General features: G+C 33.3%; 1 protein-coding gene across 3 annotated transcripts in view; it reads right to left on the reverse strand.

Annotated features, from left to right (window-relative positions):
• Window positions 1-1,926: 1,926 nt before the first annotated feature.
• The window catches only part of MINPP1 (multiple inositol-polyphosphate phosphatase 1), a 40,656-nt gene continuing 15,500 nt past the window's right edge, over window positions 1,927-27,082 (reverse strand). Inside the window, exons 4-6 of one of the 3 annotated variants that reach the window (XM_012762888.3) lie at window positions 23,951-24,084; window positions 6,478-6,526; window positions 4,927-5,196 (exon numbers count right to left, since the gene is read on the reverse strand). In XM_012762888.3, coding sequence (XP_012618342.1) covers window positions 5,077-5,196; window positions 6,478-6,526; window positions 23,951-24,084 — 303 coding nt within the window. In that variant the 3' untranslated portion in view covers window positions 4,927-5,076. Of the gene's footprint in view, window positions 5,197-6,477; window positions 6,527-23,950; window positions 24,085-27,082 lie in introns of all 3 variants that reach the window. The other 2 variants (XM_012762887.3, XM_012762889.3) reach the window with 2 other exon arrangements.

A 27,082-nucleotide genomic window follows, 5' to 3' on the forward strand; every position in this document is an offset into this window, starting at 1 on the left:
CACTGCACTCTACTTGGGCAAGAGTGAAACTCAGTCTCTAATTAAAAAAAAAAAAAAGGCTATCATTTTAATGAATAAACATTTATGCTACCAAAACAACAAACAAAAATGTGGACATGATTTGCTTTGGTCTAAATAATGGTTTAAAAATCTGGGAATGAGGGGGATCATGGGCAGTATATGTAACCTTAACACTTGTACCCCCATAATATGCTAAAATAAAAAAAAAAATAAAATCTGGGAATGTAGTACACTGAAGATGTTGAATTGAGGCTAGTTTTAGAAATAAGAATACTATCTTAAAATGTATTACTTCAGTAATGATAAAATAGTTAAACAGTTTTAAAAGTTAACCTCCTCCCAAGTTGGCTGATATGAAGCTCAAACTATAAATCTTCCTTTCAACTTAATTCCAATACTGGAAGAACATGACTTCTCTTTTCCTGCTGTAGAATTTTCTCAAAAATACTGTTATTCATACACATGAAGAATAAAAAATAGCCGAATAGACTGATGTGAGGATGCTTAAGAGTGAGATAGGCTGCCAGATGAATAGAATGAAAGGCTTGAGTGCGAGAAAAAGAATAGGAGAGAAGCAGATGATCTGTGACACAGGTCAGGGTAACAGCTAGATATAAGCAAATTATCTAGTAATGCAAATATTTATTTTCAGCTTACATTTGGCAAAAGACAGTCCAAATTCCAACTTTCATTAATGAAACCACACAGAATACCATTTTAGAGAAACTGTCTCCAAAATTCACACTTTATATTCTGGTTTGGTTGTATGTAACTTCCAAATATTTAAGGGCATGCTTCAGCATTTCTGCAGTTTACAAAAGGAAAGCACTCAAAAACATCATAAAAGTTGATTATGCCTGGATAAAGTGAACCACCTTTTTCTTTAGACGTTGAGTTTTAATTTCAGTGTTAACATTAAGATCATGTACCAAAACACTATCAAGTGACTATGTGTTGGAGAGTAGAAACTTCAAAACAATGACATGACCACAGAAAACAGTAAGTTCAATACAGTGCACACGTCAAATTGCACATTAGACAGAAAAGTGGCTAATGCACATAGGCATTAATCAACCAGAATGTCAGGACCATAAGGATTAAATTCTGGCTTAACTGAGTAATTTGGTCTTTTATGAATGAACTTTTGTTAGCCAAAGATTATTTTTAAATGTTCAACTCTTTATATATCTTATCCTGGATAAGATCTTTAGTTTTTCTGATGAAAGTCTTCAGTTTTAGGCACTTCCTAAATCACAATAGCAGGACTTCTGTAACACTAGTAAAAATGGACCACACTTACCTTCCATCCAATATTTCTATATGATGTCTTTTACATTAATGTTTAGAATCAAAGATGAGTATACGATCCTAATTAACAATGAAATTTAGCAATTCCTATAAAACTTTCAGTCTTTGATATTTTATAAAGTATTAAAGAATCAAAAATATTCAATTAATGTGTCAGACAAGTAAATTTGTTTTAAGGTCTTTTAAGATAAACTCCTTGAATAAAAGAACTAGGTTCACTCATCTTTCTATGCCCACAGACTATGTCTAGTGTTTGTACACAAAAGTAACCAACAAGCATTGATGAATTGAAGGTATTAATTTGCAACAAATGATCAAGATCAATAAAAATTATTGAAAAAAAGGAATACAGCAGTTAAAATAAATTAGTTATTCAAGAATGGCACACAGAGTATAAGACATTTTGTAGAAAATTTTAAAGCTCCCACAAGACTACAAATTTTCAGAACCAAGCATGCAGTGGAATGGTGAGTATTATTATGTTGATGGTTACCTCTAGGCAGGGAGTAAGGGCAGTAGGATCATGGAGGCATGCAAAAGTGCTTATTAGGATCTAAAACAAATGTTACCATTTTAATTTTGAGAGCAGGATGGATATGTGTGCTCATTATTTTATTCTCTTCACATTTGCACATTTACAATTATTTTTAACAAAGAACACCAGAACTTTGTAGAAGCAATCAATAGTGAGTGTATTGATGCAGCAGCAGCACTTACCAGTTAATCATCTGTTTACAAACATCATTCATATGAAGATCAGTGTATCAACAGATCAATGATCTATGCATCTTTTATAATTTCAATACACAGTTGTATGCTTTTAGATTTTTAATAAAATGCACTTCCAAGAAATGAGAACTAAATTACAAAACAGTATTTAAAGATAAAGCTATAATGATCCCATCTATTTTCATTTGATCTGATTTACAAATAAGTACAATTTTTTCCCCACTTGTATTTAATTCCATGAGCCAGGCCAAATGGCATGTGTTGGTTTAATCCCCAAATTTTCAAAGTATATTCTCATTTACAATAGTCATAGGAGTTTACCCTTGAAAAAGAATGGTCGGGTCACATAAGACAGGAACCTTCTAGAATGCCTCCTATAGTAACAATGTATGCCAGGGTGTTAAAAGCCTGAGACATTCCATAGGAAAGAGAACCCCAAGTTTCCCAATGTCATTTGAACCCAGGATCCTTCCTCTATCACATCTATATCTTCTTTCTAGAACATGTGTACTGAGAGTATCTAAATTAATCTATATTCATGTCCATTCTGAATACTTGCTATTCTGGAATGATTCAATTTCTGAGAATACCATATTGAAATTGTCCTTCATCTTTTCATGGCACATATGCTGTACTTACAGCCTCCAAATGTTTGTTGACTTGTCTCTTTTACTCACTCATTAGCGCTACATTTTTTAACCTCAGGAAATCTATTCAAAAAGGTACTGGCAAGGTCCTGTAACTTGATGGCTAGTATAATTTTAAAGGTGCCCCTGGTCATATTTTGCAAAAGTGAAAGCAACAAGGTTTTATTTTTACTGATAAAGTATTTAAAATCTTTTTATCTTATCCCTAAATTAGGATATGACTAATTTATTGACTGAAAAGTTCACCTGACCAAGCATTAACTAGAAAATGTTTTGACTCCTGGTGCTAAAACAGATCCTATTTCAGCTTTTTTTTTTTTTTAAAGACTAAAACTGATTTTTTCAATTTTTATCAACTGAAACTTGGCTGAAAGTGTCCTAATTCAAGTCATCCATGATAATGTGTACATAGACACACAGCCTTAATATTTGATTTCCTATGGTCTCTCCCCTTAACCACTTCGGTACGGCGCTCACCGGCTGGGAAACCTTGCCCGCAGCCACACTCATAGTCCACACGATAGTTTGTGCTGTGCATTGACGATGAATCCGTTTTGCTCTTGTGTGATGGGGAAAGCTTTAAAGCAATGAAAGCTTGTTTTACTTTACAGGCAGCTTTACTTGTAATGTAAATCAGAATAGGTAACATATACATATATGTTTTTATTATGTTATTTTTAAATGTTCACAATTTTGATAAATGAAAAATTAGAAAAGTCAATTCAAAATTATAGACTATGGTCGACGCTCGGCTGTGTACCTTCATATCACAGCTGTTGGCTAAAGTCGTCGCTCGGCTGTGCATGTTCATCTGTGGCTATCAACTACAGTGGAAGCTCGTATGGAAGTGGTTAAAAATAAACTACTGAAAAATCAATAGAGTAGACTTCAGTAAATTGAGATTTTACTGCATATTGTTTGACCAGAGTAACCACATATTTTCAACAAAAATCTTAAATCTCCCTTTGAAAGATATCATCTTTAAAGTGAACATGAATTACAATAAAATGCATTAATAATAATCTATTTATTTGAGGAAATCTGCATTAGAAAAAAATTGCTTTGTATTTCCTGGTTGGGTCAAAACTGCTTGACCAACCTTTTACCTCAATTGTTGACTGTATTTCAATATGGAGAGCAGAAAAGACCTGGTAGTAAAGTCACAAGAATTTTGTTTATTACAGCAAATACTTTCATGGTATTTGACCGAACTCAGAACTATTTCTTTAAAATGGGTTTAAATGTGAAACTAAGCCAGCTGGGAAGAAGTCTTTATTTTAAAAAGAAAAAGAAATCAAACAACCAAAAGATACATTTCATATAATAGCAAATATAAAAATAGAAGCCAAGTGACAGAATGCAAAAGCAATGGATTTAAGAAACTTTGATTCAACCCATCTGACTTGTGAATTGTCCTTTCTGTCTTTCCATTGTTATATATGTAACATAGGTATAATAATAATTTAAGATAGCCTTGCAAAACTTACTAGGAGGTTAAAAGGAATTATTGAAAAAGTGTTCCAATATTTTATAAATACATTAACAAAAATATTTAATTATACTTTTTGTCTTGCTTCAGTGAAGGTATCCTTTGAGATCAGACTCTGTTTCTTAATATGGTTTCAAATTCTCATCTAAGGATGATAGCTTTCTTCCAAAGTGATACTCCCAGTTTAGAACCATCCTACCTGAGGAAAAGAGATAGAACTGCAGCAAAATTGGTAAAGTTGCTACACTTAGTTCAATCAAGTTATGGATTGTCCGACTGCCATATTTTGTTACTCCACTTTTCAAGTATCATTTTGAAATCATATGCTATCTCAGGGTGAGATTTCTTATATAAATAGAAAGAATTTCGTTTCTGTAAACATTTGCAATGCTGTTTCTTTTTTTCCCCTTAACAGAGCTGCTCCAGTGAAGAATCATTTCTTACATATCATGTCCAAACCAAAAAAAACTCAATGTTTTTCTGTGGAAAGACAGAAATACTCAAGTAATGTAAAAGCTTTCTGTAATCAAGGCATTGCCTACCTATTACAAGCATGTAATCACTCCCTATAGATTCCTGATGAATTAAAAATGTCCTTCAGTTACTCATAGCTCATCGGATGTACTGTTTACTTTCGCTAATTGACATTCTTCACTGGTGTGACAACTCTGAAGAATATCCTTATAGTGGTTCTTCAGATCCTCATACAATGAAACAGTTTCTTGTGAGTGAGCCAAGGGTAATACCTTTTCATTTAATAACAACTGCACTTGGAATTCTTCTTCAGGAGTCTTAGCATTTTCACAATGGTAAAGCACAAATATTAGGTTCGAGGCATAAGGTACAATGTGACCACTTCGGAATTTCCGATGCATTTGTTCCTTATAATTGTAAGCTGTTAGGGGTTCCTTGTCTTTGAAGTAGCCCATGAGAGAAAGCAGTGGAAGAAGGGTCTCTGCATGACCAAACTGGAGGATGACTGGAGAAGAAACTGCCTGAGACCTTAAAAGAGAAATTGAGGGAAAAAAGTATATATATTTATGTCATAGAACATAATATCTACATTTAGAAGTAGTATCCAACTTTCCCAACCTTTTAAATTTAAATAATCCCATCTTTTTCATCTTTACATACATACCTCAAGGACATAGTTGACATTCTGTGTGGCAGAGAACTGAATTTGTGTGTTTTTGTTTTGTTTTTTTTTTCTTAAGAGATGAGGTCTTAGTCTTATTGCTCAAGCTATCGTGCAGTAGTATGATCATAGCTCAGTGTATGAACTACGAACTCCAAGGCTCAAGAGATCCTCTTGCCTCAGCCTCCTGAGTAGCTGGGACCACAGGCACATGCCACCATGCCCAGCTAATTTTTCTTTATGTTTTTTGTAGAGACAGGGTGTCTCATTATGTTGCTCAGGCTGGTCTTGAAATACTGGCCTCAAGCCATCCTCCTGCCTCAGCTTCCTGAGTAGGACAACTGAACTTTTTCATAATGAAAGTTCCAAAATTCACAATCACCATAGTGTTGCAAATTCATATAACCCAATGTGCATATACATTACCCTTTAAGTTTAGAGAGTATGAGTTTTATAGATTAAGGAACCTGAAACAGGTGTGTATTTTAACACTGTACTGCCTTCCTATGAATGAAACTGAGCAGACTGGCCCTTAGTAAATAGATTACTCCATGAAGCTCTTCTGTATAAAGTGTTATTATTTTATCTACATATATATTTATTTATCTAGGGAATAAGAACAAGTAATATTCAGTAAATGATCAAATGTGAACAGTAAATGGTAATTCATATAATCCTTCAGTGGTTTACAAAATCTTATTTGGGCACTAAATTTGGATTAGAGGAACAAAATGGTAGCAATGTAACCTATTCTAGCTGATAAAATGTATCTCTGGTTGTGAGTGGGAGTTGATGAAGTATCAGAAACACATACCATTTAACATTGTGAGCTATCTTTTTTTTCTTTAAGTTACTCTTCCCAATTTTTATTTAAAAAATTACTATTGTTTTTAAATATATTTTATAAAGTATTCAAACACAACTAACCATCTGGCTTTTGGCTACCACCCAACACATCAGGTTATAAATTGCACCTGGATTTTCTGGGAGGACAGAAGCAGCCATTTTGGACCTTCTTGATTCCCCACACAAAAACAGATGGAGCAACTAGATAGCAAATCCAAAAACCCATGGGAAACATTTACAAAGTAACTATGTGAAAAAGTATTCTCTATGAACCACCAATAGCTTCAAGAACTGCATATTACCAGTATCTGTTGAAGGAAGCAGAGGAAAACCACAGAGCATCTGAAGAATCTGAGAACAGGAAATGAAAGTGGGGGGAGGAGAACACAGTCAAGAAATCTCAGCAAGCAACCCATCATATTTCTGTACAGTACACACACCAGAAAACGAGGTTCTGTGAAATTACAAAAACAATCTGACACAGCCTTCTTCTAAACATTCAGGAAAACTGAATTTACATTAAAATGAACTACAGAAAAGTAAGTCAGAGAGAGAATAAGGACCATAATAACATTCATATAAAAAATAATACAAGTATGCTAGAAATACATACTCAAACACTACTTCAAAACAAACTAAAAGACATTTATTATTTTGAGATTAATGTTCTTTAAAAGGTATAAAACTTAAAAGCCATTAATCAACAGGAGATTCCAAGCCTCTCTTTATAAATGGTAGACTTTAATTGAGTCATCTAATGTACTTAAAAACTTATGTTTATTTCCAAGCAGCATCCTCGTAGGTCAAAAGTTACAAAGCAGTAGCACTCAGAACACAGCCATATTTAGTTTTATCTGCATAAGTGGTTTTAAGTTTTGCATTATTTGTCAGTATTTAAGACTTGGGAGATTTAAGATTCTTAAAAATCAAGATTGGGGGCTTTTCTTGGAAACCTGAAAGATCTGGCAACACAAGTGCATACATTCCCATAAGACAATCAGCTTAACAGGAATAAGGTTACCCTCTAGAGAGGGCATATACCTGTTGCACAGTACACTTATTATTCTACATTGTATAACACAGGATGAATTCATTCAGTTGTTACTTGCCTGCTCCTTTATATTTTAAGTCTTTTAGCCATTAGGTAAAAACCTCAAAGCCAGGAATAACTCTAGGCTCAACATTCAGTTATTGCTGTCCACTAGATCTACCCATTGTCTCACAGAAAGAATATACTAACAATAACTCTCTCTTTCCCCCACTGAGGAACTTCAATAAACTGGGGACAAGATAGAAGGCAAAATATCTGAAGTATTATCATTTCAACATGCAATTTATCCAAATTATTGAGGAATTTCACATTCTTTTCTCCACCAAGTATTGGTGATCCAGTGTGATAATTTATACTTACAGACATCTCAATTCCAACCAGCCCCCTTTCAAGTGCTAAATAACCAACCACACATTGGACGGCAAAGGATAGACAGTGATATGAAGTCTTACAAACTTAGATTTAAATAGTGATCAAATACAGAGCAAATAGAAGAAAAGATACAAGACAAATACCAAACATACATATGAAAAAAGTTGGGGGAAGGAAGGAAAGAAACCAAAAAAGCTATGTACAAATTATATTAATCACATTGAAGCTATAGAAGAAACTGAATCTCTTCTGTGGCCCAAATTTAAGTTTTAAACTTGAAGATTTCTTACGTTTTTATAAAAGCAGTAAACACTGGGTTTTTTTGACTGCCTACCAGTCATACATTAAAATCAGCTATTTTTCAGAAGAAACTTGAGGAAAATTGTGCTTTAAAATGCTTACTGGGAATTTTATAGGAAATCAAATAAGTTTATATATTAGATTCACACAGAAAACCATAACATAAAAAATAAATTACTGTCTTCTGCCATTTAATGAATCCAAATTTAAAATTCTATTCTAGAATTCCAGACAATTTTCAATAGGAAGAAAAAGTGCCAATTTTTATAAATGTCATAAATATTACCTTCTTATATAGAGCAATCTCTATTATACAAACTAGCAATATACAAAATAAATATCTTAAAGATCTGGTTAAAATGCACCAATAAAATAATACAAGGATAACAGTCTAAAAAACTAAAAACTATAGAGCCACCAAATGCAATTAGAACAAGATTTTGCTTAGAAATCCAAATGTGCCTATAGGAAATAATAAACAACTTATAATTTTATTTTTGTACTTTATAATTTCTATAATAATCAAGTAAAAATATTTTAAGTTTGTGAGGTAATGCCAAATATAAAGGAGAGAAATGAGTCCAATGAACACAGTTTCATTTGTAATTATTTTTTAATTTTACACCTTGTGCCTTAAAGTATCTTGTACATAGTAGATGCTCCTGGAACTTAAGAAAAAAGGAGCTAGCTGATGTTGTTCATATTCATAAAAAAAGGTACTGGACAAAATAGCTGCATTCAAGTTTCCAAAGCATAATAAAGAAGAGACTTTTCAAAGATCCATTTGTTTAATTTGTTAGATGTGAGACTCCCTATCTTTCCATGCCAAGTGCCAGGCACCATACTAGGTTTTTTTGGCCAGGGCTTGGGGGAAAGGGACATTGAGAGAGGAGAAGGGCGGTAGTGTAAAAGAACAGAAAGACAAATAAAACATATTCCTGGCTCTTGCAGATTAGCATTTGTCTATGTGATAGGGGAACCCACAGAAGGAGAGCAAATCCTTCCATCTGAGGAAAAATTGGATGGGCTTTCCTGAGGAGGTGGTGTTTGAGCTGGGTCATGAATATATTCCTAGTAAGTCTTAAAATAGAAATGCTACCTATCCATTGTAGCCTTAGCAAAGTGCAACAGTTGACTTACCCTATGATGGTGGTATTATCACACCCTTTTAAGAGATGAAAAAACTCTTACCTAAGTTGAACCACCTTAGTTAAGGTAAACCACCTTGGTTATCTTTGAACCACCAATTAAACTCACTAGAAAATACTACCCATTAAACTAATGGGAGTAGTTTAATGTAAAAGAATAGCTTAGATCCTATCAAAAAATATTAATTGTTTCAGTCTGATTTAAAGTTCAATTTTTTAAAAGATTAGTTTTCTTAAAGCAGGACACACACATAATTATTTAAAAATAAATTTTTAACTTGAACTCCTGGCTCTAGATGCAACCTTATATCAGTCCAAGTCTTCAAAAAAATTGAGCATCTGATAAAATAGGTAAGCACAGTGGAAGCGAGGGGCCTGATCCTGCAGCTTGACAACCAGGGGGTGTACCTACGTTGGCCAAATTACTGAATTTCTCCCAGCCTTGGTTCCTGCAAAATGAAGATTAGTCACTTTCCTTGTAGAGTTGTTGGATTTGAGCCATAGCAATAAGTCAGTGTTTGGCACAGAGCAATTGATCAATGTGTGACAGCAAACCACCATGGTAGCATCAAAAGCCAGAGCAGTTGCATCAGCAACTGGTCACACAAATTGGTGGTGTGCTGAGTTTAGAGCCTAGGAGTTGAGTTCGGGTCAGTTATCAGTACACAACACTCTAAAGGTAGACATGGTATCAAGTGACAAACTCATTTCACTGAACAGTATATTTTAAAACATCAGATATCCCAAAGTACCAAAGGTTCCAATACAAAAGCAAAAATACAGGCAATACCATAAATCAAGTTTCGAGGATACAATTTATACAAAAAAAAAAAAAAATTACTTGGAAAAATCTCAATGCCCTTTGGTATAAGAAAATACTAGTATATCTGAAGCAGAGCAAATATAGGAATTGAGTCACTTATATTTACTTTCAAATTGCCATTGATTTAAAATCATTTAAAATCAAATCAGTTTTTGAGAGAAGAAACATAGTATTTTAACATACTGGCTGAAGAAGACTGCACTGTTAGTGCTTGGTAACAAGGTTCCTAGTATATGAATCTGAATTGGCCAACTCAAAATACCCTTTGGCAACATGCAATTTGGTAAAAATACATGTTAAATCCTGAAGAATAAGAAAATGAATTATTTCTTAAATAAGGCATCGATTCTTCTCCAAGAATATACAAATGGCCAAGCCCACATTTCTCAGATTTTTAATCTCAAATGAATATGCAAAAAGAAAAATATTCAATAAAAAAATACAGTTCTACAAAAAGCAGGTTATCAATGACGTAAGCTTCTAGGAGGATGAGCAAAGACAAAGAGACAAGAAATTGTGCTTCAGGAACATACCTCATGACCAAATGTTTCCTAAAATTAAAGATACCATGCCTCCATGAAGTTATCTATACCAGCTTCTATCATTAACTAAGGCATTCAGTTGTACTGTATTTTCCACATTGAATGCAGTTTGGTTAGTAACAAAGGGTGCGCATGCACCTAAATTTTTATTCTGGCTCAGAAGAAAGGGAATATGTCAATAAATGACAATTTTCAGTTTCATAGAACCAAATATCTAGGCCAAATCTTCAATCTATAAGCAATAGCTATCTGGAACACAGCATTGAGAAGGATTCTGAGGTTGTATCCAGACTAAATGTGATCTACTTTGTATTTCCTACACATTTTCGTCTTCATATATGAATCTCTTCTCCTTGCCAATCAATCTCTACATCTTTATTTTTCATTTCCCAGATATAACTAAAATCAGTTTGGCCATTTTTAAGAGACTGGATTACAAGATACAACAATAGACGATGTTTCATGTTGGTATCATGATGCTGTATGATTTGTTTTTTGCCAATGGTATTACTATTATTGAAGTGTATTATAAGATAAAACAAACACATAACATACAATCACCTAAACCAAATGATAATTTTAAGGAATATGTGTAAATCATTTCTAAATGTATATGCATAAATCTCTATTGGATATAGAATAATACACTTGGTTTGAAATGTCTTTTTAAAAAATGTCAAGAAAGCAGACTATTATAAATCTAGCTTAGAGAAATTGTATCTCAGAGGGAAATAACTTATAAAATAGAAAAGAATGTCTTTATGATATTTTATAAAGTATGATATCAACATGAACATAAAACTGAAACCCTAAAGAGAACTAAAAGTTATTTTTAACCACCCACATGTTTTATACAATTCTAAAACTCTAATTTTATACTTGATTTTTTTATTTAAAAAAAAACACAGATGTCACTAGATGTCTAGGTTGAGGTTTTAAGGGAATTCAGCATGCTCTTAAATAAGTTACAACAACTAAAAGAATGTTAAGTATTTTTTATTTTTGCTTTACCTTAAAAGTATTTCCATTAAATAATGGCTCAAAATATAAATCACTGAAGTCTCAAACATAAACAATTTTCTTCACTATTTTGTTTTTCCTAACCTAAATTCAACTTAGTAATCTTTAATGGTCCAAGTGAAAACTAGAATAAGAATAATAATGATTACTTTATAAAGTATTATTAGGCTCCTTAAGAAAGCAAAAGTAAAACATCTAACTCATAAGGTATAAGCTACAAAATCCAAGAGAACTTAGCCAATAATTTTTCAGTCATTTTAAACTATACGGTTCAAACCAGGGGTCCATTTACAGCTAAGAATGTCAGAATGCTTTTCTTATAAACAAGAATGACTAAGCAATATATAAGCTGATTTCTACTTCATCATTTGAAACTCAACTGGCAAAATATCAAACTCTGGCACATTAAAAAAAAACCCAAACTACTTCGATGGAAACATCTATGACCAAAAGGAGCATATTTTCCTTCCAAAGAGCTAATAGAATACCTCTTAAATAGCTAGCTGCTATTGCTTATTCCTGATTGCCCTTTTATAAGACTTACTCACATTTCTATTTTGACAAAATTAAGTAGCGTGTCCAATGGAAAAACATATCTTGTTTCTATCAAAATTTTATCTGAACACCAAAAATGAGGACTTGGATACCTATAACTGGTGAAAGCTGAAAGAGATGTGGGGTTTGTAAACACCTCACAATAAATACACAGGAGTATTTATTTATGGTCCAATTTTCATCAGAAGCCATTAAAGGTATGTGTCAGAATTTTATAAACTAAATCAGTAATTTCTGTGAAGAAGTGATTTGGTTCCATTTCTAGCAACATGCTAATCTTTGCTGTGTCGTAATTTAGAGTTAATCTAAAGAGTTCAATCTGATTCTAAGTTCCTATCCCCTAGGAAATGATTTACTCCAGTTAACATAGGCCCAATCACTATTTGAAAGAACCAAATCTCCAGTTTCTTCTCAAATACACCAAAGTTCCAAAGATGCATGAGAACTTTTCTGGGTTTCATTCCCAACCTTCTCCAACAAACCAAAGCTGGCCTATAATTAAGCCCAAAATACTGACAACACTAAATAGGTATGTGTGTGTGTGTATGTCTGAATGAGGGAATAAGAGTGCATATGTGAGACAGAGAGAGGGAAACACAATCTAGGTAGGTATGGGAGGACAAAAAGGAATGAATGTGAAAGGAATTACTTCTCAGTTGATGTGATTCCATACATAAGGCCTATGCATATAGTTGTCATGAGATTGCTGAGAGCGCGAAGACTGCTATATTCTACTCTATCTATGGTCCCATGTAGCTTTCTTTGTCATTGTCATTCAATAAACAGAGTTGTGAAGTTCAGGATACCATGACACAAAGGATTAAGGTTTCTCCTTTAACAAAAAGAATGCAGTTTCTGGCAGAAGATGTAAATGTTTTTTAAAGGAGGGCTGCCAAGGCAATCAGTACTGAGGCATATTTAATATCCACTGTATCTGTGGTTCTTAACTTTCATGAGGGACAGGAAACCATTTAAGAATCTGTCTAAAGGAATGGAACTTTGTACCAGAGAAAAGCACATACTCATAAAAACACCAATATAGTTTTGGGATTTCAGACTCTATATCCCAAGAATCCCTGGGCTATATATTATATTACAATCTGACACCCTGAGGAATAACGTATCTATGATTCTGTCCCATACTGATTTATATCCCTTGCATCACATATATTCCAGAGAAATCTGATAATTTTACAATAATACTACATTTAAAATGTCTAAACAGAATGAAATAAATTTAGATGCTTAATACCAAATTAAGAATAATTCAGATGTTCTAAAATGTGCTCTGAACTTTCCTTTTTATTTTGAATCTGTTTCTAATGATGTTTTCTGTATTCTAATCTATTGACAAACAGTCATATTTCTCAAATTAACTTACATTCTCCACCTGTAATGACTATTCTTTCTTTAGGACTCTTAACAGAAGTATTCTAAAGAACAGGCAGGAGATGGAACACCTTAAACTTTGCTCTAATAAAAATGTATTGCATTTGGGATGTTACATTTTCCAAGAAGTGACAAAACCACTTGAAAAAGATATACATTTTAGCTTTCAAAAAACCTTGAAAATGCAAACTATTAATACAAATATAAGAAAGTAAATGAACAAATGACATTCTATATTAATGTTTGTATAGAAATACAGGGTCAGAATCACAATGTTTTAGCGTTGGGATCTGGCCAATCCCTCTTATTTTAGAAGTAAGAGGGCCAACATGGTTAAGTGAATTACCTAATGTTATTCAGCAAGATAAGAATGCAGTTCTCCAAATTATACTCCTCTTTTACTTACATAAATTGATAATTTTATTAAATCTTCAACCTAAAATAAAATTTAACTGAAAGTCTAAAATTCTGTATTTAAATGAGAGTTGATAACTATGTGTGTGTTCAAAGTAGGTAAAAGATCCAAAGCAAGTAATTAAAAGTCATTCAAAAAGCTCAACTGGAAAAACAACTATAATTGCATGTTTTCCCCCCAAATGTACTCAACTAGATCTTTATAAGCTCTTAATTCATGTTTCACACTCAACTGATGTTACACAGAGTGTGTTTTTAAACATGATCCAGGAATATCAAATAGAGCTTTAGACAGCTCATATAATCCCCATACTTACATAAGTACAGAAGTAAGTAACATGAACTGCCAGATGCTTTGGGAAGAAAATTACCAAGAAAAAAATTTTAAAAAATCTTTCTGCATCTAATTGAAACATCAGCTCTAGTGAGTATTTGGAGAAGCATCAATTCCACAGCTTAACACAAATCTACAACTAAAATGACTCAAGCATCAAGTTTTTTCCTCAAGCAAAAATATATTTAAATAGCTTCCACTTTCAGCCAAGAAAGAAGAATAGAGACCAGATTTACTGTCCTGCCTTAAACTACTACAAAGCTGGACAAAATGTATGACGTTTTCAGAAACCTGACAATAGAGTAAGAGAAAAGGCAGGCAAATGAGATGAATCCAACAACTGTCCCAGCTTTCTGTCTATAGAGTTTCTAGGCCATGGCACACGGAGGGGGAGCCCAAACAGTATGGCAATTGCCCTTAGCAGATGAGATGCGAGTGAGAATTTAGGGAGGTCATACTGGCTGGAATGCACAGGACAAAGTACTTGAGAAGAGAGAATGCTCTGCAGACCAGCCAGGGTTTCCTTCCAAGTTTTTAGCTGGTACGTATCTGCAAATGCATGTGAGAAATCTATCCAAATCAAAGAGGGAAAACCTCAGAAAGAAACAGGTTAAAAAATTCCTACAGCTAACACAAAGGCAGATATTTGTATTCACCCAAGCCAGACTGGGAAAAACCTCAAAAGACATCAGGTACCATACAAATACTCAGGAGGAATCGCTTCAATGGTGGGGCAAAATCGTCCCATCAAAAGATACTATTAAAAAAACAAAAATGCAAAACTCAGACTTGTGGGAAGAGGGGGGGAAAGGGCATTTATTGAAACCTTAAAATCTGTATCCCCATAATATGCCGAAATAAAAAAATAAATAAATAAATGCAAACCACAGACTAGGAGAATATACTTGTAAAACATAAATCTGACAAAGGACTTGTACCTAGAAAATACACACACACACACACATACATATAGTTTCACTCAACCTTCTTAATATCTTGAAAGATGAGTATTACTTATTTTTTAAAGATGACAAAATTTTTGGTTTAAAAAACCTTAAGAAAGGTTGAACAGGATTTAAATTTTAGCATTCTAAAACCAATGCAAATTTCATCATAGATTGTCTATGATTAAGGCCCAACTCACATTTTAACATCCACAACTACCTTGATCCAGAGAAATGATTCCCTTTCTCAACATCCATACACTTTAGTCTACATTTTTAGAGTCTACATTTTTTTGCCATGTTGCCCAGGCTGGCCTTGAACTCCTGGGCTCAAATAATCCTCCCACCTCAGCCTCATGATAGCTGGGACCATAGGTGCATATGACCAGCCACCGCACCCACCTTAAATCACTTTTTAAAGATATCTTCCTTACCTACTCAGTCTATAGCAGAAGAAAAAAAAAAAAGATATCTTCCTTGACTGTGAGCCCCTTGGAAGTAGGGTATAACTTCTTCTCATCCATGTTTACATATTCCCTATAACTAGCACACTGTAATGCTCAAAGAAAGCTCTCTGAAATGTAATGTGCCTGCCTCTAACTATGGAATCATGGAATCATTTACTAACCCCTTAGTTGGTATAAAATCGCTAACATAGTTATCCAGATTTAACTAGAATAATTCTGTGACAGGGAACTTACTACTTTACAAAACAGCCTACTCTACCAATCAACAATAGTTATTAAAAAGTTGTGGGGGGTTGTATTTTTTTAAAATAATAACTGAAACAAGATTTGCCCCCTAGTTCTACTCTTGTGGGTCAATGCAGAATAGGTATGTTCTCCAAATGTGACACGAACACATATGACAATCTGTCAGCTTCTTAAAAAGCTGGATACAATTCAATAAAAATTAGTTAAAATATGTATGAAGGGAAGATAATCAATTGTACATAAATAATGTATAACTAGTTGATAACAATAAAGAAATTAAACACACTTTGGCTACTTGAAATAACATGAATCCATCAGGCAAATATAATGTTGAGTGAAAGAAGACAAAAGTAAGATATATAGTAGGGTCCCATTTATATAAAGGCAAACTACATGATACTCTTTAAGAATGTAAGTGGTATCAGGACATGTATTAGGGTGCTGGCAATGTTCAATTTCTTGATCCAGTTGATACACATGTAACTGTTTACTTTATAATTAATCATCCTTTAAACTACATATATGTTTTATGCAGTCTTCTGTATGTATTATAGATTTTGATCTTGCAACAAAACTATTTTGAAATGTGCTATGGCTTCCAGTAAAAACAAATTTCAAAAAACAGTAATGATGAGCTACAAACTATAATCTGTAATATTTTTTTAAAAATCACCATCCCCAACACCGCCTTCAAGAAAGGAAACAGAAGGGTCTCATAAAACCTTTTAGGGGACTTTGTCCTGGTAGTCAATGTGGAGTCACTGAATGATCTATTAGGAATCAGATATAATTAGATTTATATCTTAAAAAGAAGAATGAGCTGAAGTGGGAGTAACACTGAAATCTGGGAAGCATTTAAGAGGCAGTTGCTAAAATCTGGAGAGAGGAGATGTTAGCCTGAATTGAGCTGATAGCAGCGAGGATAGAGAAAAGTGAAAGAAATTTGCATAAACTGGCAACAAAAAGAAATGCAATGAGTAGATGTAGAAGGTGAGGTAGATGGGTACAAGAATGATAGGTTTGTGGCTTGGATGTCTTGACTAAAAAGGAACTACAGAAGGACTGCAGATATTCCTTCAAAACAGTTTGGGAACATCAACTGTATTCCAGGCATTGTTCTAGGCACTGAGGAAAGAGTAGTGAATGAAACAAAGTTCTAGACCCCACAGATCTACAATCTAGTGATAGTCAATAAGTGACTATCAAAAAGCAGTTGGATATTTGAATCCAAATTCACAGTATAGCTGGGCTAGTTATAATCTTATTTAGCCAGGATCTTTTAATACTAAAGAAATTCCTAGCACGAAAAGAGATTCCTGTTACACCTGGTTAAACTCAATGGAACCCTGACTTCGAAAAGTTAGCAAAAAGACTTAGAATCTGCAAACATTTCTAAGAACTTTAAAATCAAGGTTCCCTCTGTTATAATGAGCTAAGTAACTGACCAAACAACTATTTTAATAACTTGGTGCCACAACGCATTTATTTCAATGCTGCCACCTTATGTTAAAACATGGAACTACACAGCCTAAAAAAGCTATACCCTTATTAGACTATGAAATCTAAAAATATCAAAGTTTTGAGAGCCAATAAAAAGGTAATATTGAGAGTTATTTAATGAAAGTAATAAGAGTATATTATTTATAGCAACTAATGTTGGTGTCTTGGGAGTATTCCCGACTGAATGGAAGAACTCATGAGGCAAGTAATTACAGTTCCAATGTAAATCTTACTTTGAGAAAACAGAAAGTAACTTGTGGAATTCCCTCAATCTAAAAAGATAATATAGTAACAGGGATATGAGGGTGAGGAGGGTAGAATAAAATCCAGCGATATCTTGTTTCTTCAGTAAATTCAATCTGCTTTTCCAACTGCAGCTGCTTAACACATTAACTGCCACATGAGTTGTATTTAATTCACACCAGTTTTGAGCCTAGGGCCTTGTGAAGCGTACACAACTCACACATCTCTTCACCTTGCGAGCCATGAGAACTATTTTTCAAGTTGCATATAACTCATGTACAGAAAACAGTAAAAAATAACACATTTTTCATTAAATTAGAAAGGATCATTTTGTTTTCAAAGTTTTTATTCTATTTTTGTAATCAAACACTGTGACCCCAAGGAAAAAAATTTTCTAGTGTGGCAAAGTGTTAAATAGCAAATTTACTGGTTTTAACTTTAATCCTATCATGGTGGTGATGGTATAAGGAGGAAAATAAAAGTCAAGGAGGCTGAACTTGAATGGCTGGTTATATTTAAGTGAAATTTTGACACTTGTCAATTAACATTATTTGAAATCTCCAATTTTTTCATTAAGTAAAATCATGCTATTAAAATTGTATTTAAAAAATATTCAGTAGCATTGAAGAATGTCTCTGATTTTTACTGTTAACATAAAAATATAACAACCTATATACATACTACCATCCCAACGTGGGGTCAGGGAGGAATAGAAAAAGCAAGTAGTAGCCTGGAAACTCTAAAATTAAGTGAAAGTCATTTCCCCAGACAATATCGATGGCAGAATACCGTCTCTATGTAAATATATATATACATATACATATATAAACATACGTAATATAGACATACTCATTTATAAATTCTAAATCCAAATACAAAAAGGAATTTTAAGAGTCATGCAAGAAAAAAGGTTAATGCTTTGATAGAACAGATCACAAAAACACAAAGATAATATACTCTATGAAAATCTTATTCTATCACACTGGTGCACGAGGCTATGTGTGGAGGTGGTGGTATGTGGGAATTCTACTTGCCACTCAATTTTGCTGTGAACCTAAAACTATTTTAAAAAGTAAAGTATTAATTAAAAACAAAAAACCCCCCAAAAAAACCTCATTCTCTCCTTGCTGAGGTACAGCAATTCACATTGCTCAGTGTCAATCTGTTTTTTAGAGAGAAATCTGATAGAAGTCTCTAAGTGTCCTTTCTTCTCCTTTACCATTTTAAGAAAATTTAATCTTTATCCAGCTAAATAAATCTTTTAAAATCCTAAGCAGTCTTTTAGTACAGAGATACCCAGTCTCTGAAAACCATCTGCCAATTTCTTCACAATCACTGCTGAGCAATGCTTGTTGACTCTCTGCTTCCCCAGAACAGAAAGCGGTGGCCAAAATGATTTCCCATCTTAAAGGGTCAAACTCTCCTTCCTTTAACTGTTTGTACTGTCTTACAATCTTACATAAATAGTGATATCATTACACACAGCTTTTATAAAACATCTTTATTTTCTCTAGATTGTAAGAGCCACAAGTGCAAGTAGTCATCACTGTATCTAAAATACTGCCTGACATAAAACATAGAAGCTGCTTAAAATACTGTTGAATGAATTTTCTTTTCAATACACAAATACAGTCATAATCATCCAAAAGAAGTAAAGGTTTTTTTCCATCTTGCAACGAAAAGGAAATTAGTTTAATAAATGAGCTCAAGGCCTTAAAAATTTGAGGACAGTAAGCCCTACAAAGTACTTGTTTTTATTATTTAAATAACTATAGGGAAGGAAAAAGGGTGTGTGAATGTCTGAAAGAGATATTAAGGACATGTTTTGACCAGAGACCTCACATACACAGTAACAATACCATATATGTACATCACATTGTACTAAGTGCTTTAATAGACATTATCTCCTTTGTCACAACAACTCCATGAGTCAGGTGAGATATAGGTTGGGTATCCCTTATCCGAGATGCTTGGGACCAGAAATCTTTTGGATTTCAGATTTTTTCAGATTATGGAATATTTTCATATATATAATCTTGGGGATGGGAGCCAAGTCTAAAACATGAAATTCATTTATGTTTCATATACAATTTACACACATAGCCTGAAGGTAATTTTATACAATATTTTTAATAATTGTGCGCATGAAACAAAGTTTTGACTGGGACTCATCACATGAGGTCAGGTGTGGAATTTTCCGCTGTGGCATCATGTCTGCACTCAAAAAGTTTTGGATTTTGGAGGATTTTGACATTTGGATTAGAGGTGGTCAACTTTCATTCCCCTTTTCCAAGGAGAGGAATCTGCAGTATTAATAAAGAACCAGGACTCAAACCTAATCTAAGCATCTGCCTACATCACATTGCCTCTTCACTATATTACTACACCTGATGCCACAAGCCATGCATGAAATTTAGCTTCATTAGCTTCCAAGTATATAAAAACACAGTTAGCTATTGCTTAACATAATGGAATACTCAATTAGTTGCATTCCTTCCCCACCCTCTACACTTTACTTGTGGGTTACACAAGCAAATCGTAAGAAAATAAACTAAAAATTGGAACTTCCTTTTTAAGATAAAAGCAAAAACAAATAAAACCTCCCCATGGATGATCTGGATTACTATAAATTGGCCAACCTCAATTTAGAATGATTCAACTTCAGACCATGTCCAGAAACCAGTGCAAGTCAGGGATTTCTTATACATCTACAGTTTTAATATTCTTTAGCAATCACTGACAGATAAAATTAATAATCCCCCTCCAAATTCTATTCCCAAGCAAAATGAAAACATATCCACAGAAAAACTTGAATACAAATATTACAGCAGCATTATTCATGACAGCCAAAAAATGGATATAACCCAAATGCCCTTCAACTAACAAAAGGATGAACATGGTGTATTACACAGAATGGAGTATCATTCAGGAACCAAAAAGAATTATACATGCCACTGATACATGCTACAATATAGACAATGACCCTTGCAAACATTATGCTAAGTCAAAAAAGCCAGTCACAAAGAACCACATATTACATGATACATCCAGAATAGGTTAATCCATTAAGACACAAAATAGACTAGCGGTTGCCAGAGGATGGTGGAGCTAGGGTGAATGGAGAGTGAAAGGAAAAGTCCCATGTCTCTCATTTTAAATCAAAAGCCAGAAATGATTAAGCTTAGTGAGGAAGGCATGTTGAAAGCTGAAATAGGCCAAAAAAAGCTAGGCTGCTTGGGCCAGTTAGCCAAGTTGCAAACACAAAGGAAAAGTTCTTAAAGGAAATAAAAGTGCTACTGCAGTGAACACACGAATGACAACAAAGTGAAGCAGCCTCTTGCTGATATGGAGAAAGTGGTGGTCTGGAACCAAACTCACAGTATCTTTGAGGTACGCTCACATATGAATTATTTCTCAATTACATGTCTTAAGCATTTTAGTGTCATCTTGTTAAAAAAAAAAAAAACTGTAAGATTCTATTTTTCTGAATTAGTAAATTCATTAAAAATTTTTGCCACTTTTACCAAAAAGCCATTTCACTTTTATTTTCTGCTTTTTCTTTTGTTAAATACTCGCATTGTTTTAAAAGTTTTACTGAGGTATAACTACCATGAAATTCACTAGTTTTAATTATACAGATGTTTTAATAAACATACATAGCTATGTGTGTAATCACTGTAATCCAGTTTGAGAACAATTCTAGCACCCTAAAAAGTTCTCTGTGCCTATTTGCAATAAATCCCTGCTCACACCTCTAGAACCAGGCCGCCATTGACTTGCTTTTGTCTCTAAAGTTTTGCCTTTTTTAGAAATTTTGAAGAACAGAAGCATTCAATTTAGTCTTATGCATCTAGTTTCTTTCAGTTAGCATGCTTCTGAAGTCATCCATTTGAATATCAGCAATTCATTCCTTTTTTAAATTTTTTGCTGAGTAGATAAACACACTGTGTTTATCCATTTACCAGTTGATGGACATTGGAACAGTTCAGTTTTTAGCTATCATGAATAATATTGCTATAAACATTCACCTAGGAGTCTATGTGCATATACATATACTCATTTCTATTAGGTAGATACTTAGGAGTGAATTTGCTAAGTCATACAGACACATGTTTAACTTTTTAAGAAACTGCCAAACTTTTCAAAAGTGTCTATACAATTTTACATACATACATACATTCCTACCGGCAATGTATGAAGTTTTCAGTTTCTTCACATCTCACCAATACTGAAGTCAATCCTTTTTTATTTTACCCAATTTGGAGGGTACCTTAGGGGTATTTCACTGTGGTGTTAATATCTAATGACAGTAAACATCTTTTCATGTGTTTGTGTACCACACATATATCTTCTTTAGGGAAATCTGTCCAAATCTTTTGCCCTTTTAGAAAACCAGGTTATTTGTCTCCTTATGACTGAGTTATAATTCTCTGTATATTCTGAATTCAAATCCTTAATCATACATATGTTTTAGAAATATTTTCTCCAAATCTATGGCTTGTCTTCTCATTTTCCAAATAGTATCTTTTGAAATAAAAGGTTTGTAATTTTGATGACATCCATTTTTATCGACTTTTGTTAACAAATCATGCGTTTGGTGTTATATCTAAGAAATCCTTGCCTAATCCAAGGTCATGAAGAGTTACCCCTATGTTTTGAGTTTTATAGTTTTAGCTCTTATCTTTAGGTCATTGCTCTATATTTTCTTCTAGAAATTTTACAGTTTTATATTTTACATTTAAATCTATGACCCACTTTTGTGTATGGTGTGAAGGGTCTAAGTGTCTTTTTTTAAGAATAGGGATATCCAATTGTTCCAGCACCATTTGTTGAAAATGTTATCCTTTTCTCTCATGTATCACCTTAGCAACCTTGTCAATAATCAATCTACCATATACACCAGAATTTATTTCTTTATTCTATCCTATTGATCTATTTGACTGTAACTATAACTTTATAGTAAGGTTTGAAGTCAGGTACTTTAAATCTTTTGTTCTTTTTCTAAATTGTTTTAGTTCTTCTAGGTCCTATAAGTATAAATTTCAAAATTAGCTTCTTGATTTTAACAAAAAAACTTACTGGGATTTTGACAGAGATTGTACTCAATCTATAGATTATCAATTTGGGTCTTCCAATCTATAAAAATGATGTATCTCTCAATTTATTGGGGTCATCCTTAATTTATCTCTGCAATGTTTTATTGATTTTCAGTATACAGAAATACTTACAAATTATAATAGCAAACCTTACAAATGTTATTTTAAAAAATTTTCCCGATGTAGTTTTAAGTTTACCATATCTCCCATTCAACAGTGGGACAAACAATGAACAATGAATAGTAAGGTAATCTCATCAAGTGTAATGCTTATAAATCATTCATAAAATTGAGCAGGAAAAAAATTAACTCATCTCCAAGAAGGTACTCACCTTGACCGAAATCCTCAAAAATGTTTTTGGTAACAGAAACTACTTAATCTGGTTTTTCTTCCCTAACTCCTATCAAACCCAAGAAGAAGGAGTCATATCCCCATGCACAATATATTTATATAAATAAAACTTAGTCCCGGAGATACAATGAAGCACACACATCATCTCCAGTCTTTTCTGTCTCAATTTTTAGAGCATGATTTTTGTCTCCAATTTTAAGTGTATAAGCTTTTATGGAAACATATCTATCAAGTAAAATGGAGTTGAGATTCTACTGAAAGTCATATAAAATTATTTTTAAAAAAACTTTGAAAAGTATGACTAATAACAAAGATGTTATTCTTTTAAAATAAAACATTTTGCACATTCCCACAGGAGCCATGTACAAGAGAGCTCATAATTACATTATATATAATAGCAAAAGATACAAACTATCTAAATGCCCATTGACAAGAGTAGATGGCATAAATTATATTCACATCACTATATATTGTACTATAGTAAAAATGAACTATAGCTATAGGCAATAACTTGATGAATATTATGAATGTAAAGTTGAGAGGGCAGAAAGAAGCAAGTTCCAAAAGACAATTAGTAGTATGATTGTAAGAAAAACCAAATATAATGTTTGGGCACACATACATTAATAATAACTAATTTAAAGAGGCAAAAGAATGACCAACACAAAATCCAAAAGAGGAGTTTCAGGAGAAAGAGAGGGGGAGGGAGCAACAGGAGGCAGGAAAATGGAGTATCTGAGGAACATGTAAATAAACAAATGCAAGTTATTAGCAATGTTCTAGTTCCTGGGTTGAGTGAAGGGTTCATATGTTTTATAACTTACATATACATTATTTAGTTCTTTTCTAAGTATCAATTATTAAAATATTTTTAAAAACACAAGTAAAAACTATTTAAAAAAATTAACCATTTTAAAATATTTTCCAAAATCTTAATAGCAAACATAGAATGTACTTCAAATTTTAAATAAAGTTTTTACCTTTGTTTCTGCTCAACTGCTGTGTCCAAATGCTGAAAGATATTCTGAAACAGGGTGCAGCTGGATCGACTATTAATAGTATATCCATATCCTCTTTTCCAATATTGTTTCAGATCATTTAAATATTCTAACACCTAAAAATAAAAATTTCAAAAATCATTTTAATATATTTTCATCACTATAACAGATTCCCTGATTTAATGATTCTCTCAGAAAAGGTTATATTGTTTAATGATCATTCTGCATAAAATATAGTTTACATTTATCTTTTCTAGCATATAAGAGTTGGCTCCAAAGGTCCATGACACAAAGATTTATCACAAATTTGGATCAAGGGAATGTAGAGGCTGGTGTGCAAGAGCAAGTTAGTAAGTGCTCATAGCCAAGAATCCTGATGGTTCAGTAGAGTGAGGTAAGGACATGTGCTCACCTCCCTTTCTTCTAAAATCATATTAAGATGATAGCAAAGATACATAAGGAAGAAAAAAGAGAAATACACAGAAGAATATTTGTTATAGCACAGAAAGATACCAACAGCAGATCAGAAATTTTTAAGAATTTTGAAAAGGTAGATATCAAACAGAAAATGAATTACTTTGGTTCATGTGTAAGTTTGGCAAAAATAATAAAAGTGCACCAAGGATATGGGAAAACAGGTACTCTGGAAGGCATGTATATTGTTATAAATATTCTAGAAAGCAAAGTGGCAAAATCCATGAAAACACACATACTCTATGACCCATTTAATTCCATTTCTTGTAATAGTCACAGAGGAATACAAAGTATAATGCAGAAGAATATGTTAGTTACACAGCAGCACTGCTTACAGGAGCCAAAAAAAATTCCCAGAAATACCTAAATTCCACTAATAGATGATTCTATAAACTATGGTATACATATACTATGGAATACTTTGCAGTTATCAAAAAGTTCTATATTATAGATCAACATGTACTAACATGGAAAGATTTCCAAAACACACTGCTGAATAAGAGCAGACTAAGAATACAGAATAATACCAGTTATTACCAAAACACACATATGCAAATATACATTACACCTTTTACATTTCTAAGAATGCTACTGATTATAAATAAAAGTATAAAAAGGGTTAGAAAGGTACACATCACTGATAGCAGTGAAGAGGTGTAGAATTGGAGCTGGTGATGAAACCAGCCTTTATTTGAAGGTTAAATTTTGCATTCATGTACTATTTGATCAGATATAAGTAGAGGACTAAAACCTGCAACTAAAACCATAAGTAGTGGACTAACACCTGTAAACTCAAAGAGGTGCAAGATTAAGACTATGCAGTAATTAAAAGCCTTTGTTCCCAAAAGAGCTCTTGAGAAACTAAGTCAAAATAAGTTTTAAGAACAGGGGTAGGCCAATGCCATATACAAAAAACAAAATAAAAAATATGTTTAAGAGGCAACTTAATCAAAAAGTTAGCAAAGTGAACAAAGTAAATATTAAAAAAAAGTAAAAGTGGAATTAAAATTAGATAAAAGTATGCTAAATCTATTTAAGAAATAAAACAAATATAGTATTAGAAATGAAAAAGAAGGCAATTGGAGATTTTTTAAAATCTCATGTGCACACTACTAAAACTATACATATTTCAAAACTTGAAAAATGTAAGTAAAATGGATGATTTTTCTAGGAAAGTACAAGTTAACCAAATCAACTCAGAAAAATCTGAATATACAAAATAACTATAGTCATTACCTAAAAGATACCAGGCAAAGTTGGTTTTAAACATGACTTCTACCAAAGCTTCAAGAAAGAGTTAGTTGCTAATATTTAAACTATTCCAAGGAACAGAAACAGATGGAAAGCTTCTAAACTCATTTAAGGAGCTGTGAAAGTTGTCAGAATCAAAATGGAGTCACTCATGTAAAAAAAAAAAACCCTAAACCTGACAAAGCTAGGAAGGTTATGAAAGAGGGTTGCACACTTGCATGCCTGATAACAAAAACTATCACAAAAGACTTTGTAAAAATCACAACCTTGCACAAAGGCCCTTTCAACCTTTATACTCACACAAAAAAATTTCTGCAAGGAAATCTACCAGCATATGTCTGCCCACCCTTGGACTGGCATCATCCTTGTTACTTATCCATGTAGCCAAGGATAATCATTTCAAAACAATTACGTAATTCTCCTCATTTCTCCTTTAAAAACTTTTGTCTTCCTTTACCTCCCTGAATATGCACATAGTTTACTACACAGCATGTGTATGTATTCCCATTGCAATGCAATTATTCCCAAATAAACATCATTTTCTTTTAGAGAGCCTCTGTTATTTAGCTTTACAAGGCTAACAGAAGCCTACTGCCAAACCTGAACAAAGAAAAGGGGTGAGGGTAGAAAATTACAGACCACTGCAATGTAACAGAATCAGCATCCCTTGCCCTCACCCACGAAATGCCAAGTATGAGTCTGAGTCATTGTTATAAACAAAAACACACTTACATTTCTAAACCCCCAAAGGGAAGGGAGTAAGGCAAGGGCCAGAAGTATCACCCTTTACAAATGACAGCCACTGCTATTAAAAAAAACTTAAAAAATCTGACGTAAGGAATCTGAAATAAAACATTACCAAATAAAATTCAGCAATATATTAAAAGGATGTTATCATCTTTTTAGATCATCTTTTTTGGTGTGATAGAGTAACTCACACCAGTCATGCCCTCCCCTCAGAAACAACTAGAAAATAGGATAAACTATATAAAACAAATGTTTATGGACATTGGGTAATTTAATCACTGAACTGTAATCACTGAGAGAAGGAAACAAAGCAAACTCTACAACTGCCCAGCTTTCTGCCTGCTGGCACTTTCAAACTGTGGCATAGGAAAAGGAATCCCAAGCAGAGCTCGGCAATCTTACTGAGTTGAGGAGTCAGAGCTCAGTCTGTGAAGCCTAAAGGGGTTGGATGAGCAGGATAGTACATCAGAGAGAAGGGAGCTACACAGAAAAAGAGCTCCATAAATTGATGGGACACCTGTGATTCTGCTGCTGTAGGTTGTAAGCTGAACAATTCCAAAGCTATCATGAGGTAGGGAGATATTCAAGTTCAAAGCAGCCTAAACAGAGATTATCCAGGACATTCAATAGAGACCCCAGTAA

The sequence above is a fragment of the Microcebus murinus genome, chromosome 14 (genome assembly GCF_040939455.1).
Source record: "Microcebus murinus isolate Inina chromosome 14, M.murinus_Inina_mat1.0, whole genome shotgun sequence".
Classification (NCBI taxonomy): Eukaryota; Metazoa; Chordata; class Mammalia; order Primates; family Cheirogaleidae; genus Microcebus; species Microcebus murinus.